The following is a 17,972-nucleotide window of genomic DNA, read 5'->3' as shown; positions in this document are numbered from 1 at the left end:
GTGCCCCTGGTAGAGTACTGAGGTGCCCCTGGTATAGTACTGAGGTGTCCCTGGTAGAGTACTGAGGTGCCCCTGGTATAGTACTGAGGTGCCCCTGGTATAGTACTGAGGTGCAATGTATAGGGGAACTCAACTCACCAGTAGGTTGAAAGCCAGCTTAAGTTTCTGTAGGCTATCAATGAACTCTGCCTCAGAGGGGGGCTTAGCTCTCAGGGTCAGCATTCCCTCTGTCAACAAGCACACAGACAGAGAGAGAGATGTTCATTTATGTTCCCTTTTGTACTTTAACTATTTGTACATCGTTACAACACTGTATGTAGACACAATATGACATTTGAATGTGACATATCTTTATTACTTTGGAACGTGTAATGTTTACCGTTCATTTTTCATTGTTTATTTCACTTTTGTTTATTATCTATTTCACTTGTTTTGGCAATTTTAACATATGTTTCCCATCCCAATAAAGCCCTTTGAAATTAGTTGAACTGAGAGAGAGACAGAGAGAGAAAGACGGAGAGAAAGACAGACAGACAGACAGAGCGAGAGAGAGACAGAGCGAGAGAGAAACAGAGCAAGAGAGACAGACCATCTGTATGGGTATAAGGGCATAGGGTCTGGCTGTATGGACCTCTCTTTGTGCACGGTGGCATTGTCATGCTGAAACAGGAAAGGACCTTCCTCAAACTGTGGCCCAAAAAGTTGGAAGCACAGAATCATCTAGAATGTCATTGTAACAGACAAATCCTCCTAATTTGAAGGGGTGTCCACATACGGCCGTGCATACATAGTGTAAATTAAGAAGACACAAGAGAACATAGAACCTGTCATTGGATCAATATGTGTCATAATGGTCACATGACCAGAAGAAGAAGAGGAGACAGACCTGCCGGGCCTTTCTTCTTCATCTTCTTACTCTTGTTGCGCTGGTTGAGCTGAGAGAAGGCCTCTGCAGCCTTCTGCAGCCGAGCCACAAAGAACTCAATGTCATCCAGGGAACAGTTCAGGATTTGCTGTCAGAGAAACACGGAGAGAAATAGAGACGAGAGGGATGAGCGAGAGGGATGAGAGAGAGGGATGAGCGAGAGGGATGAGCGAGAGGGATGAGCGAGAGGGATGAGCGAGAGGGATGAGCGAGCGGGATGAGAGAGAGGGATGAGCGAGAGGGATGAGCGAGAGAGGGATGAGAGAGAGGGATGAGCGAGAGGGATGAGCGAGAGGGATGAGCGAGAGAGGGATGAGCGAGAGGGATGAGCGAGAGGGATGAGAGAGAGGGATGAGCGAGAGGGATGAGCGAGAGGGATGAGCGAGAGGGATGAGCGAGAGGGATGAGCGAGCGGGATGAGAGAGAGGGATGAGCGAGAGGGATGAGCGAGAGAGGGATGAGAGAGAGGGATGAGAGAGAGGGATGAGAGAGAGGGATGAGCGAGAGGGATGAGCGAGAGGGATGAGCGAGAGAGGGATGAGCGAGAGGGATGAGAGAGAGGGATGAGCGAGAGGGATGAGCGAGAGGGATGAGCGAGAGGGATGAGCGAGAGGGATGAGAGAGAGGGATGAGAGAGAGGGATGAGAGAGAGGGATGAGCGAGAGGGATGAGCGAGAGGGATGAGCGAGAGGGATGAGCGAGAGGGATGAGCGAGAGGGATGAGAGAGAGGGATGAGAGAGAGGGATGAGAGAGAGGGATGAGCGAGAGGGATGAGAGAGAGGGATGAGCGACAGGGATGAGAGAGAGGGATGAGAGAGAGGGATGAGAGAGAGAAAGACAAAAGGGGAACGAGTGATGTACCGTACCCATAGAGGCATAGCTACTAAATAGCAAATGTCAAATCAAATCAAAGTTTATTATTCTCGCAGACGCAGAGAAATGCTTATGTTGCCAGCTCCAACAGTGCAGCAACATCTAGCAATACAATAACAACACAATAACAATACACACAATCTAAAAGTAAATAAAGAACAAGAAATTAAGTATATACATATGAAGTGGACAGCAGTAGTTATATAGGATGAACCAGGACTAGAATACAGTATATACATATGAAGTGGACAGTAGTAGTTAAATAGGATAGGCCTTGACTAGAATACAGTATATACATATGAAGTGGACAGCAGTAGTTAAATAGGACAGGCCTTGACTAGAATACAGTATATACATATGAAGTGGACAGCAGTAGTTAAATAGGACAGGCCTTGACTAGAATACAGTATATACATATGACGTGGACAGTAGTAGTTAAATAGGACAGGCCTTGACTAGAATACAGTATATAGTGTTGCACCCTCTCCACTGCAACCCTGTTGATGTGGATCGGGGTGTGCTCTCTGCGGTCTGCTGTAGTCCACGATCAACTTCTTAGTTTGGTTGACGTTGAGTGGAGAGGTTATTTTCCTTGGAACCAGGGTTCTAACCTCCTCCGCTGTTTTGTCGTTGTTGTTGGTAATCAGGCCTGCCAGTGTTGTGTCGTCAGTAAACTTTTATTGGATTCAGTTGGAGACGTGTGTGTGTGGCCACGCAGTCATGGGTGAACAGGGAGTACAGGAGGGGGCTGAGCACGCACCCTTGTGGGACCCCGGTGTTGATGATCAGTGTGGTGTTGCCTACCTTTCACCTTCACCAATTCACCTTCACCACCTGGGGGTCAGCCCGTCAGGAAGTTCAGGTGCTAGGTGTACAGGGCGCGGTTCAGACGCAGGGCCTTGAGCTTAATGATGAGCTTGGAGGGTACTATGGTGTTGAATGCTGAGCTGTAGCCGATGAACAGCATTCTTACGTAGGTATTCCTCTTGTCCAGATGGGTTAGGGCAGTGTGCAGTGTGATGGCGATTGCGTCGTCCGTGGATATGTTGGGGTGGTAAGCAAATTGGAGTGGATCTAGGGTGTCCGGTAGGGTGGAGGTGATATGATCCTTAACTAGCCTCTCAAAGCACTTCATGATGACAGAAGTGAGTGCTACGGGGCGATAGTCATTTAGTTCCGTTACCTTTGCTACCTTGGCTACAGGAACAATGGTGGACATGTTGAAGCAAGTGTGGACAGCAGACTGGGATAGGGAGAGATTTAAAATATTCGTAAAATACTCGTAAACACTCCAGTCAGCTGGTCTGCGTGGGCGTGGGCCCACGTCGGCGGCTCAATGTCTGGGAGCGAGGCATAGTTGTCCGCGACGTGGCTGGCTTTCCCTTTATAACTGTGAGTGTCTGGAGTCCCTGCCACATGTGTCTCATGTGCAGGTTAATGTTTATTGTCATGAGTCCTGTCCTGGAGGCAGAACTGAGCAATTACCACTAGATGGGCCAGCTGCAAAGTCAAAATTGGCTATATTGTAAAAATTTATAAACATTTGGCTTTTTTGCTCCTAATCTAAGGTTAAGGTTAGGCATTAGGGTTAGCAGTATGGTTAAGGTCAGGGTTAGGCATTAGCGTTAGCAGTATGGTTAAGGTCAGGGTTAGGCATTAACGTTAGCAGTCTGGTTAAAGTCAGGGTTAGGCATTAGCGTTAGCAGTATGGTTAAGGTTAGGCATTACGGCTAGCAGTATGGTTAAGTTTAGGTTTCAAATCAGAGTTCATGACTTTGTGGCTGTGCTAGCTAGTGACCTCCAGGGCAAGATTCATGACAATAAATGCCAACCTGCGTCTCGTGTCTGAGCCGTTGAAAATGCGACTCCACTTTGTCCCTGTACTGTTGATTTGCCTCTTTGATTGCCTTTAGGAGGTCATAGCTGATCTGTTTGTACACGTCCATGTTCCCACCATGCCGTGGTTAAATGTGGTGGTTTGCTTTTCCACGCTTTTTCACGGATTTTGGTTTGGATAAGTTTTAATCATCCTCTATACACTTCCTGATGAACTCAGTCACCGAGTCAGTGTATATGTTGATACTACTCCCAGAGGCGAACCCGAACATTTCCCAGTCCGCGTGATCAAAACAGTCTTTAAGCGTGGATTCCGATGTGTCACGCCAACGTTTTACAGTCCTTACCATGGGTGCTTCTTGCTTAAGTTTCTGCCTATAGGTGGGGAGTAGCAGGATGGGGGTGGGGTCTGATTTCCCAACGGGAGGATGGGGGAGGCCCTTGTTGCTGTCCCTGAAGGGAGAGTAACAATGGTCAAGCGTGTTCTCCTTGCGTGTAGCACAGGAGATGGTGCTAGAATTTGGGTAGCGTTTTCCTCAGATTTTCTTTATTTACTTTCCCAGCTAGAATGAAATTGCGGCCTCAGAATAAGCGTTTTCCAGTGTAGTTCCTTGAGAGCCGTCGTGGTGTCGGCTTTGGGAGGAATATACACGGCACTGAAAATAAATGAAGCAAATTCTCTGGGGGAGGTAATGCGGTCAGCATTTGATGGTGAAGTATTCCAGATCTGGAGACCAAAAATGGCTTGAGTTCTTGCCACAATCATGAGACATACTCCTCCATCTTGGGTTTTTCCTGGAGAACCCCGCTGGCTGTATGGACGGGGACAATATATCCGGTGAGAGCCATGATTCCTTGGAAACAGAGTATGTTACAGTACCCTGACGTCTCTCTGGAAGGAGATCCTCGCCCTGAGCTCATCTACTCAGTCCAGCACCTGAACGTTAACTTGTAACAAACTCGGAAGCGGTGGATGGTTTGCTCGCCTCCTGAGTCTGACTAGGATCCCACTTCTCCTCCCTCTTCTCCGGCGTCTACATGTTGGTGTAGCACCAGGGATGAATGGGTCTGCATCAGAGTGTCCAAAGAAAGGATCCAGGTCAGGGAAGACTAATTTCTGGTTGAATTTTTGGGCGAGTGACCTCCGATCTAACGTCCAAAAACTATTTTCGGCTGTAGGTAGAACTACTAGAACCATTCTGTGCAAATAATGTAAGAAAAAACAAAAATAAACAAAGCAAAAAATCATGCAAATTTGGATAGGAGCTAGAAACAGGGCGACCATCTTGTTTAACATCTTGTTTCCCATCTTGTTTCCCATCTTGTTTAACATCTTGTTTCCCATCTTGTTTCCCATCTTGTTTCCCATCTTGTTTCCCATCTTGTTTAACATCTTGTTTAACATCTTGTTTAACATCTTGTAAAACGCTTTGAGCATCATGAAAAAGCTTTATAAATCCAATCAATGAATAGTATTAATAATAGTATTATATTAGTACTTAGTGTTACTCACCACGTCCTTCTCAATGCGCTGGGCCAGCTTCTCGTGGGACTCTGGGTCCTGCTGGGCCGAACCTCGCCTCTCCACATCTGAAATAAAGATAACGGTTATTGTTGTTGTTGATGTTGTTTTGTGTGTGTGTTAACATGATATGACCATACTGATATGACCAATATGATATGACCATACTGATATGACCATACTGATATGACCAATATGATATGACCATACTGATAAAACCATCCTGAAATAACCATACTGCTTTGACCATACTGATATGACCATACTGATATGACTAACATGATAAAACCATACACCCAGACCCTTCACCGAATGTGAACACATTCAAGCCGTCTGATTGGTCCCAGAAACCAATGGGTTGGGCCAGAGACAGTGTGTGTGTATCAGTGTGTGTTTGTGTGTATCAGTGTGTGTGTATCAGTGTGTGTTTGTGTGTATCAGTGTGTGTGTATCAGTGTGTGTGTATCAGTGTGTGTATCATTGTGTTTTTGTGTGTATCAGTGTGTGTGTGTGTGTGTGTGTATCATTGTGTGTGTGTGTGTGTGTGTGTGTGTGTGTGTGTGTGTGTGTGTGTGTGTGTGTGTATCAGTGCGTGTGTGTATCAGTGCGTGTGTGTATCAGTGCGTGTGTGTATCAGTGCGTGTGTGTATCAGTGTGTGTATCAGTGTGTGTGTGTGTATCATTGTGTGTGTGTGTGTGTATCAGTGTGTGTATCAGTGTGTGTATCAGTGTGTGTGTGTGTATCATTGTGTGTGTGTGTGTGTGTGTGTGTGTGTGTGTGTGTGTGTGTGTGTGTGTGTGTGTGTGTGTGTGTGTGTCTGTATCAGTGCGTGTGTGTATCAGTGCGTGTGTGTATCAGTGCGTGTGTGTATCAGTGTGTGTGTGTGTATCAGTGTGTGTATCAGTGTGTGTATCAGTGTGTGTATCAGTGCGTGTGTCAGTGTGTGTACTCTTACCCTGCATGTTCATGGCAGCCACACGGCCCTTGACTGCGGGGGCCGATCCCTTGGGGGCCGAGGAGGGGGGGATGATGGACTCTCTGTGGTGCTTCATCCTCTCCTGGTTCACCCTGAGAGGAGGAGAGGAGTTAAGGGGAGCTGGGCACCCCCTGAGAGGAGAGGAGTTAAGGGGAGCTGGGCACCCCCTGAGAGGATGAGAGGAGTTAAGGGGAGCTGGGCACCCCCTGAGAGGATGAGAGGAGTTAAGGGGAGCTGGGCATCCCCCGAGAGGAGGGGAGTTAAGGGGAGCTGGGCACCCCCTGAGAGGAGGGGAGTTAAGGGGAGCTGGGCACCCCCCGAGAGGAGGGGAGTTAAGGGGAGCTGGGCACCCCCTGAGAGGAGGGGAGTTAAGGGGAGCTGGGCACCCCCCGAGAGGAGGGGAGTTAAGGGGAGCTGGGCACCCCCTGAGAGGAGGGGAGGAGTTAAGGGGAGCTGGGCACCCCCATTATAAATCAGGGCCCCTCCATAAGAATGGAAATATCACAATACTATTCGCCCCCCCCCCCCCCCCCACCACCAAATGTTTTAGACGTCAGGCCTTAGGGTTCTTACTTCAAGGTCTGTGGTCGTATCTTCTTCCCATGTTTGCTGTCCCCCAGAGCGCTGTCGATGTCTGCATGGACCATCTCTGCCTGTAGGGGACAGAGACATAAAAAATGTCTTAGAGAAAGAAGACTTGGGAGGATGTATTGTTCGATATATTAAATTATCTGTCAAACTTTATCTCTGTTTTCTATAGACTTCAAATGGAGACTTCTGCTTCCTACGTCACTAGGCTGAATAATGTCTGTACTGCGTAGAGATAACGGTGACCCACCTCCACCTCGTCACAGTGGAAGAAGTGTATGTCAGGTCTGTGCTGTTCAGTGTCTTGACACATCAGCAGTAGGACAGATGGATATCTGGTCTGATTCAACACTGTCTGGCAGTGGTGGATCGTAGGCAGGGGGAAGTTCTCCAACTCTTCCTGTGAGGGAGGGAGAGAGAGGGAGGGAGAGCGAGAGGTGGAGAGGAGCGAGAGAGAGAGAGGTGGAGAGGAGAGAGAGGTGGAGAGGAGCGAGAGAGGTGGAGAGGAGCGAGAGAGTTGGAGAGGAGCGAGAGAGAGAGAGGTGGAGAGGAGAGAGAGAGGTGGAGAGGAGCGAGAGAGGTGGAGAGGAGCGAGAGAGGTGGAGAGGAGAGAGAGGAGCGAGAGAGAGAGAGGTGGAGAGGAGAGAGAGGTGGAGAGGAGCGAGAGAGGTGGAGAGGAGCGAGAGAGGTGGAGAGGAGCGAGAGAGATGGAGAGGAGAGAGAGAGAGAGAGAGAGAGAGAGAGGTGGAGAGGAGCGAGAGAGAGAGAGGTGGAGAGGAGCGAGAGAGGTGGAGAGGAGCGAGAGAGGTGGAAAGGAGAGAGAGAGAGAGAGAGAGAGAGAGAGAGAGAGAGAGAGAGAGAGAGAGGGAGGGAGGTAGAGAGAAGGAGCGAGAGAGCAAGAGAGAGCAAGAGAGAGCGCGAGAGAGCGCGAGAGAGCGCGAGAGAGCAAGAGAGAGCGCGAGAGAGCGCGAGAGAGCAAGAGAGAGGGCGAGAGAGGGCGAGAGAGGGCGGGAGGGAGAAGGAGGTGGAGAGAAGGAGAAAGGGAGAGATTATTCCATATCAAATGTGTCAGGTCATCAGTTATCTCACCATAAAGGTCTAAAGGTCTACAGATCTGTGGCTTGGCTCAGAAAATACATGTCCACATAACACCGGAATATGGACTCAGATGTCGGTGCCATCAAATAACGAGAAAGACTGTAGACTTGGACTGGCATATTTACAGCACTATGTAGGACATTATCACAATTACAGCACTATGTAGGACATTATCACAATTACAGCACTATGTAGGACATTATCACAATTACAGCACTATGTAGGACATTATCACAATTACAGCACTATGTAAGACATTATCACAATTACAGCACTATGTAGGACATTATCACAATTACAGCACTATGTAGGACATTATCACAATTACAGCACTATGTAAGACATTATCACAATTACAGCACTGTGTAGGACGTTATCACAATTACAGCACTATGTAGGACATTATCACAATTACAGCACTATGTAGGACATTATCACAATTACAGCACTATGTAGGACGTTATCACAATTACAGCACTATGTAGGACATTATCACAATTACAGCACTATGTAGGACATTATCACAATTACAGCACTATGTAGGACATTATCACAACTACAGCACTATGTAGGACATTATCACAATTACAGCACTATGTAGGACATTATCACAATTACAGCACTATGTAGGACATTATCACAATTACAGCACAATGTAGGACATTATCACAATTACAGCACTATGTAGGACATTATCACAATTACAGCACTATGTAGGACATTATCACAATTACAGCACTATGTAGGACATTATCACAATTACAGCACTATGTAGGACATTATCACAATTACAGCACTATGTAGGACATTATCACAATTACAGCACTATGTAAGACATTATCACAATTACAGCACTATGTAGGACATTATCACAATTACAGCACTATGTAAGACATTATCACAATTACAGCACTATGTAGGACATTATCACAATTACAGCACTATGTAGGACATTATCACAATTACAGCACTATGTAGGACGTTATCACAATTACAGCACTATGTAGGACGTTATCACAATTACAGCACTATGTAGGACATTATCACAATTACAGCACTATGTAGGACATTATCACAATTACAGCACTATGTAGGACATTATCACAATTACAGCACTATGTAGGACATTATCACAATTACAGCACTATGTAGGACATTATCACAATTACAGCACTATGTAGGACATTATCACAACTACAGCACTATGTAAGACATTATCACAATTACAGCACTATGTAGGACATTATCACAATTACAGCACTATGTAGGACATTATCACAATTACAGCACTATGTAGGACATTATCACAATTACAGCACTATGTAGGACATTATCACAATTACAGCACTATGTAGGACATTATCACAATTACAGCACTATGTAGGACATTATCACAATTACAGCACTATGTAGGACATTATCACAATTACAGCACTATGTAGGACATTATCACAATTACAGCACTATGTAGGACATTATCACAATTACAGCACTATGTAGGACATTATCACAACTACAGCACTATGTAGGACATTATCACAATTACAGCACTATGTAGGACATTATCACAATTACAGCACTATGTAGGACATTATCACAATTACAGCACTATGTAGGACATTATCACAATTACAGCACTATGTAGGACATTATCACAATTACAGCACTATGTAGGACATTATCACAATTACAGCACTATGTAGGACATTATCACAATTACAGCACAATGTAGGACATTATCACAATTACAGCACTATGTAGGACATTATCACAATTACAGCACTATGTAGGACATTATCACAATTACAGCACTATGTAGGACATTATCACAATTACAGCACTGTGTAAGACATTATCACAATTACAGCACGATGTAGGACATTATCACAATTACAGCACAATGTAGGACATTATCACAATTACAGCACTATGTAGGACATTATCACAATTACAGCACTATGTAAGACATTATCACAATTACAGCACTATGTAGGACATTATCACAATTACAGCACTGTGTAAGACATTATCACAATTACAGCACTATGTAGGACATTATCACAATTACAGCACTGTGTAAGACATTATCACAATTACAGCACTATGTAGGACATTATCACAATTACAGCACTATGTAGGACATTATCACAATTACAGCACTATGTAGGACATTATCACAATTACAGCACTGTGTAAGACATTATCACAATTACAGCACGATGTAGGACATTATCACAATTACAGCACAATGTAGGACATTATCACAATTACAGCACTATGTAGGACATTATCACAATTACAGCACTATGTAGGACATTATCACAATTACAGCACTATGTAGGACATTATCACAATTACAGCACTATGTAGGACATTATCACAATTACAGCACTATGTAGGACATTATCACAATTACAGCACAATGTAGGACATTATCACAATTACAGCACTATGTAGGACATTATCACAATTACAGCACTGTGTAAGACATTATCACAATTACAGCACTATGTAGGACATTATCACAATTACAGCACTATGTAGGACATTATCACAATTACAGCACTATGTAGGACATTATCACAATTACAGCACTATGTAGGACATTATCACAATTACAGCACTATGTAGGACATTATCACAATTACAGCACTATGTAGGACATTATCACAATTACAGCACTATAAAAGACATTATCACAATTACAGCACTATGTAGGACATTATCACAATTACAGCACTATGTAGGACATTATCACAATTACAGCACTATGTAAGACATTATCACAATTACAGCACTATGTAGGACATTATCACAATTACAGCACTATGTAGGACATTATCACAATTACAGCACTATGTAGGACATTATCACAATTACAGCACTATGTAGGACATTATCACAATTACAGCACAATGTAGGACATTATCACAATTACAGCACTATGTAGGACATTATCACAATTACAGCACTGTGTAAGACATTATCACAATTACAGCACTATGTAGGACATTATCACAATTACAGCACTATGTAGGACATTATCACAATTACAGCACTATGTAGGACATTATCACAATTACAGCACTATGTAGGACATTATCACAATTACAGCACTATGTAGGACATTATCACAATTAGAGCACTATGTAGGACATTATCACAATTACAGCACTATAAAAGACATTATCACAATTACAGCACTATGTAGGACATTATCACAATTACAGCACTATGTAAGACATTATCACAATTACAGCACTATGTAGGACATTATCACAATTACAGCACTATGTAGGACATTATCACAATTACAGCACTATGTAGGACATTATCACAATTACAGCACTATGTAGGACATTATCACAATTACAGCACTATGTAGGACATTATCACAATTACAGCACTATGTAGGACATTATCACAATTACAGCACTATGTAGGACATTATCACAATTACAGCACTATGTAGGACATTATCACAATTACAGCACTATGTAGGACATTATCACAATTACAGCACAATGTAGGACATTATCACAATTACAGCACTATGTAGGACATTATCACAATTACAGCACTATGTAGGACATTATCACAATTACAGCACTATGTAGGACATTATCACAATTACAGCACTGTGTAAGACATTATCACAATTACAGCACTATGTAGGACATTATCACAATTACAGCACAATGTAGGACATTATCACAATTACAGCACTATGTAGGACATTATCACAATTACAGCACTATGTAGGACATTATCACAATTACAGCACTATGTAGGACATTATCACAATTACAGCACTATGTAGGACATTATCACAATTACAGCACTATGTAAGACATTATCACAATTACAGCACTATGTAAGACATTATCACAATTACAGCACTATGTAGGACATTATCACAATTACAGCACAATGTAGGACATTATCACAATTACAGCACTATGTAGAACATTATCACAATTACAGCACTATGTAGGACATTATCACAATTACAGCACTGTGTAGGACATTATCACAATTACAGCACTGTGTAAGACATTATCTTCAAGTCGGAGCTTTAGAAAGAGGCCAGAGTTCCCGACTTGGAATTCCGAGTTGGATGACCGTTCAAAGCGTATTTTCCCAGTCGGAATTCGTTTTCCTCCGGGTTCCCAGTTGTCTTGAACTTCACTGAAGTCTGAGATTTCCCCGTTTCGAGTTTCCTGTTGTCTTGAGGTCACAGAAGTCCTGCTGGATTGACAGCATGGCCAATGTACTCAACCTTTTCTGGCCCGTGGTGATGCATGTGAATGTTTGTCCTTTTAAGCTGGGAAAAGAGACCCTTAAACCCAGACTTGAACCACACACCCTCTCCACCTAATAGCAGGCAGAGGAAGCAAAATAGGGATTTATTTGCAACGCTTGCAGTGAGCCACTGATTCCTTCCAAACCACTCATTGTTGAATTAGCGATTTCCAACTTGTTGAGTAATGTTTATGTCCAATGACCGATGAGCACCGATATGTTTTATCTATAATTTCTCTTCATATGACAAGGATTGAAAAGTATTTGCCAGTAGATTGACGACGTGATTCATGATGATGACTGCTAGCTGAGATTGTGAAAGTATGATGTTGACATGATCAGTCCAATCAAAGCTACGGTAGATATAACATGATGTGACGTCATTTTATCTGTGGCCAATGACCTTGAGCCTTCTTGGATGGGCTCTTCTAATGTAAATCTGTGGCAGCACCCAAGCGGGCTTGACCTGCCTAGCTCTCCCTGTAGATTCTGCGGTGACGCAGTGTCCACCATGAGTGACAGAACACTGAGCCAATCACGGCGTAACAAGACAACATTACCCACCCCTACACTCTGTATTTCCTGCTGGCTGCCCCACCACCACAGAAAGCACTGAGCTAGGCTGAAACACCTGCATTTTGGAGCTGCCTTACTCAAGAAAATATAACAGATACCATGTTAGTATGTGACTTTATTAACTCAATATTATATTTAGCCCAGAATGACGGGTCACCACTGAATATACTGTACATATATGAAAATATGACCAACTACATAGGTCAGGATAAACTCTAACAACACAGGTCTTTAATAGTTGGTATTGTGCCTTTTGACCCTTATTTAACTAGGCAAGTCAGTTAAGAACACATTCTTATTTACAATGACGGCCTACCAAAAGGCCTCCTGCGGGGACGGGGGCTGGGATTAAAAATAAAAAATATAGGACACAACAAACATCACAACAAGAGACACCACAACACTACATAAAGAGAGACCTAAGACAACAACATAGCATTTTAGCAACACATGACAACACAGCATGGTAGCAACACAACATGTAGCAAAACAACATGGTAGCAACACAGCATGGTAGCAACATAACAGGACAACAATATGGTAGCAACACAGCATGGTAGCAACACAGCATGGTAGCAACACAGCATGGTAGCAACACAGCATGGTAGCAACACAGCATGGTAGCAACACAGCATGGTAGCAACACAGCATGGTAGCAACACAGCATGGTAGCAACATAACATGGTAGCAACACAACATGGTAGTAACACAACATGGTAGCAACACAGCATGGTAGAAACACAGCAGGGTAGCAACACATCATGGTAGCACCACAGCATGGTAGCAACACAACATGGTAGCAACACAACATGGTAGCAACACAGCATGGTAGCAACACAGCATGGTAGCATCACAACATGGTAGCAACACAGCATGGTAGCAACACAACATGGTAGCAACACAGCATGGTAGCAACACAACATGGTAGCAACATAACATGGTAGCAACACAACATGGTAGCAACACAACAACACAACATGGTAGCAACATAACATGGTAGCATCATAACATGGTAGCAACACAGCATGGTAGCAACACAACATGGTAGCAACACAGCATGGTAGCAACACAGCATGGTAGCAACACAACATGGTAGTAACACAACATGGTAGCAACACAGCATGGTAGAAACACAGCATGGTAGCAACCCAACATGGTAGCAACACAGCATGGTAGCAACACAGCATGGTAGCAACACAACATGGTAGCAACACAACATGGTAGCAACACAGCATGGTAGCAACACAACATGGTAGCAACACAACATGGTAGCAACACAACAGGACAACAACATGGTAGCAACATAACATGGTAGCAACATAACATGGTAGCAACACAGCATGGTAGAAACACAACATGGTAGCAACACAACAGGACAACAACATGGTAGCAACATAACATGGTAGCAACACAGCATGGTAGCAACACAGCATGGTAGCAACATAACATGGTAGCAACACAACATGGTAGCAACACAACATGTAGCAACACAGCATGGTAGCAACACAACATGGTAGCAACATAACATGGTAGCAACACAGCCTGGTAGCAACACAGCATGGTAGCAACATAACATGGTAGCAACACAACATGGTAGAAACACAGCCTGGTAGCAACACAACATGGTAGCAACACAACATGGTAGAAACACAACATGGTAGCAACACAACATGGTAGCAACACAACAGGACAACAACATGGTAGCAGCACAACATGGTAGTAGGACAACATGGTAGCAGCACAAAACATGGTATAAACATTATTGGGCACAAGACAACAGCACAAAGGTCAAGAAGGTAGATACAACAATACATCATACAAAGCAGCCACAACTGTCAGTAAGAGTGTCCATGATTGAGTCTTTGAATGAAGAGATTGAGATAAAACTGTCCAGTTTGAGTGTTTGTTGCAGCTCGTTCCAGTCGCTAGCTGCAGCGAACTGAAAAGAGGAGTGACCCAGGGATGTGTGTGCTTTGGGTACCTTTGACAGAATGTGACTGGCAGAACGGGTGTTGTATGTGGAGGATGAGGGCTGCAGTAGGTATCTCAGATGAGTGAGGCCTAACAGGGTTTTATAAATAAGCAGAACGGGTATGTGGAGGATGAGGGCTGCAGTAGGTATCTCAGATAGGGGGGGAGTGAGGCCTAAGTTGAGTGTTTATTGCAGCTCGTTCCAGTCGCTAGCTGCAGCTATGCTATGGAATGGTACTTCCAACTTTCTTTATCTACAGGATATGTTTGCCCAGCAACTCTTATCCTACGTTAGGAATGTGCCTATCCCTCACGCTTGCTTCACAGTCTTACCTGTGTGTGTGTGTGTGTGTGTGTGTGTGTGTGTGTGTGTGTGTGTGTGTGTGTGTGTGTGTGTGTGTGTCTGCGTGTGTGTGTGTGTCTGTGTGTAAGTCTTACCTGTGTGTGTGTGTGTGTGTGTGTGTGTGTGTGTGTGTGTGTGTGTGTGTGTGTGTGTGTGTGTGTGTGTGTGTGTGTGTGTGTGTCTGCGTGTGTGTGTGTGTGTGTAAGTCTTACCTGTGTGTGTGTCTGCGTGTGTGTGTGTCTGCGTGTGTGTGTGTCTGCGTGTGTGTGTGTCTGCGTGTGTGTGTGTCTGCGTGTGTGTGTGTCTGCGTGTGTGTGTGTCTGTGTGTGTGTGTGTGTCTGCGTGTGTGTGTGTGTCTGCGTGTGTGTGTCTGCGTGTGTGTGTGTGTGTGTCTGCGTGTGTGTGTCTGCGTGTGTGTTTGTGTGTGTCTGCGTGTGTGTGTCTGTGTGTGTGTGTGTGTGTGTGTGTGTGTGTGTGTGTGTGTGTGTGTGTGTGTGTGTGTGTGTGTGTGTGTGTGTGTGTGTGTGTTCCTGTGTGTAAGTCTTACCTGTGTATCAACGTCCAGTAGACGTACAGCCTTGTCGCTGACCTGAAGCAGCATCTCCTGGGTCCAGATCTTGTCTTTAGAGTCCAGCAGCACCAGCTTCTTAATGGCATCGTCCACTGTAGCAATGGACTCTGTCTTGTCCATCATGAAGGTGGACAGGTGCTGGGGGGGGGGAGAAAGAGAGGGTTAAATAACAAACAGGAAGAAGACTGGTCTTGCCCATCATGAAGGTGGACAGGTGCTGTGGGGGGGAGAAAGAGAGGGTTAAATAACAAACAGGAAGAAGACTGGTCTTGCCCATCATGAATGTGGACAGGTGCTGTGGGGGGGAGAAAGACAGGGTTAGATAACAAATTATTAGAGCCTAATGAATTTAATTAAATTGACTGATTTCCATATATGAACTGTAACTCAGTAAAAAAAAAAAAATTGTTGCATGTTGATTTATATTTTTGTTCAGTATATATATATAAATTATATATATATATAATTTTGGCCCATTCCTCCTGACAGAGCTGGTGTAACTGAGTCAAGTTTGTAGGCCTCCTTGCTTGCACACGCTTTTTCAGTTCCGTCCACAATATTTGTCAGAATAATAGTAGAGAGAATTATTTATTTCAGCTTTTATTTCTTTCATCACATTCCCAGTGGGTCAGAAGTTTACATACACTCAATTAGTATTTGGTAGCATTGTCTTAAACAATTTAAAAACTTGGGTCAAACGTTTCGGGTAACCTTCCACAAGCTTCCCACAATAAGTTGGGTGCATTTTGGCCCATTCCTCCTGACAGAGCTGGTGTAACTGAGTCAGGTTTGTAGGCCTCCTTGCTCACACATGTTTTTTCAGTTCTGCCCACACATTTTCTACAGGATTGAGGTCAGGGCTTTGTGATGGCCACTCCAATACCTTGACTTTGTTGTCCTTAAGCCATTTTGCCATAACTTTGGAAGTATGCTTGGGGTCATTGTCCATTTGGAAGACCCATTTGCGACAAAGCTTTAACTTCCTGACATGTTGCTTCAATATATCCACATCATTTTCATTCCTCGTGATGCCAACTATTTTGTGAAGTGCACCAGTCCCTCCTGCAGCAAAGCACCCCCACAACATGATGCTGCCACCCCCGTGCTTCACGGTTGGGATGGTGTTCTTCGGCTTGCAAGCATCCCCCTTTTTCCTCCAAACATAACTATTGTCATTATGGCCAAACAGTTCTATTTTTGTTTCATCAGACCAGAGGACATTTCTCATTTACATTTACATTTAAGTCATTTAGCAGACGCTCTTATCCAGAGCGACTTACAAATTGGTGCATTCACCTTATGATATCCAGTTTCTCCTAAAGTATGATCTTTGTCCCCATGTGCAGTTGTAAACTGTAGTCTGGCTTTTTTATGGCGGTTTTGGGACAGTGGTTTCTTCCTTGCTGAGCGTTTTTTCAGGTTATGTCGATATTGGAATTGTTTTACTGTGGATATAGATACTTTTGTACCTGTTTCCTCCAGCATCTTCACAAGGTCCTTTGCTGTTGTTCTGGGATTGATTTGCACTTTTCTCACCAAAGTACGTTCATCTCTAGGAGACAGAACGCGTCTCCTTCCTGAGCGGTATGACCCTTCCTGAGCGGTACGACGGCTGCGTGGTCCCATGGTGTTTATACTTGCGTACTATTGTTTGTACAGATGAACGTGGTACCTTCAGGCGTTTGGAAATTGCTCCCAAGGATGAACCAGACTTTTTCTGAGGTCTTGGCTGATTTCTTTTGATTTTCCCTTGATGTCAAGCAAAGAGGCACTGAGTTTGAAGGTAGGCCTTGAAATAAATCCACAGGTACACCTCCAATTGACTCAAATGATGTCAATTAGCCTATCAAAAGCTTCTAAAGCCATGACATCATTTTCTGGAATTTTCCAAGCTGTTTAAAGGCACAGTCAACTTAGTGTATGTAAACTTCTGACCCACTGGAATTATGATACAGTGAATTATAAGTGAAACAATGTCTGGTAACAACTGTTGGAAAAATTACTTGTGTCATGCACAAAGTAGATGTCCTAACCGACTTGCCAAAACTATAGTTTGTGGAGTGGTTGAAAAATGAGTTTTAATGACTCCAACATAAGTGTATGTAGACTTCCGACTTCAACAGTGTATATATAGAGAGAGACCTGGAACCTGACAGTAAATAATGGTGTTCCAAAGAAAAAGTGTCCAGTTACCACAACCACAAATACTAATTCCATTTAGACACCGTTGCCCTGGAAACTATAGAACTATGGAAACTAACTATACCTACCTCGACCTAACCAACAAGTAACTTCCACAAAGCTGTGAATGATCTAAGAGACAAGGCAAGAAGGGCCTTCTACGATATCAAAAGGAACATAAAACTCGACATCCCAATTAAGATTTGGC

The 17,972-nt window shown here is 43.9% G+C and overlaps 1 protein-coding gene across 6 annotated transcripts in view; it reads right to left on the bottom strand.

The window, feature by feature from the left end:
• Positions 1-17,972, bottom strand: part of LOC139577502 (epidermal growth factor receptor kinase substrate 8-like protein 2) — a 152,132-nt gene that overhangs the window by 23,734 nt on the left and 110,426 nt on the right. For all 6 annotated transcript variants that reach the window (XM_071404535.1, XM_071404538.1, XM_071404534.1 and 3 more), the window contains 7 exons: positions 15,560-15,721; positions 6,973-7,122; positions 6,708-6,787; positions 6,114-6,226; positions 5,149-5,225; positions 887-1,013; positions 139-227 (listed from right to left, as the gene is read on the bottom strand). In XM_071404535.1, coding sequence (XP_071260636.1) covers positions 139-227; positions 887-1,013; positions 5,149-5,225; positions 6,114-6,226; positions 6,708-6,787; positions 6,973-7,122; positions 15,560-15,721 — 798 coding nt within the window. The remainder of the gene's footprint in view (positions 1-138; positions 228-886; positions 1,014-5,148; positions 5,226-6,113; positions 6,227-6,707; positions 6,788-6,972; positions 7,123-15,559; positions 15,722-17,972) is intronic.

This window comes from Salvelinus alpinus, chromosome 6 (genome assembly GCF_045679555.1).
Source record: "Salvelinus alpinus chromosome 6, SLU_Salpinus.1, whole genome shotgun sequence".
NCBI lineage: Eukaryota > Metazoa > Chordata > Actinopteri > Salmoniformes > Salmonidae > Salvelinus > Salvelinus alpinus.
This window is presented reverse-complemented; position numbering and strand designations above follow the sequence as displayed.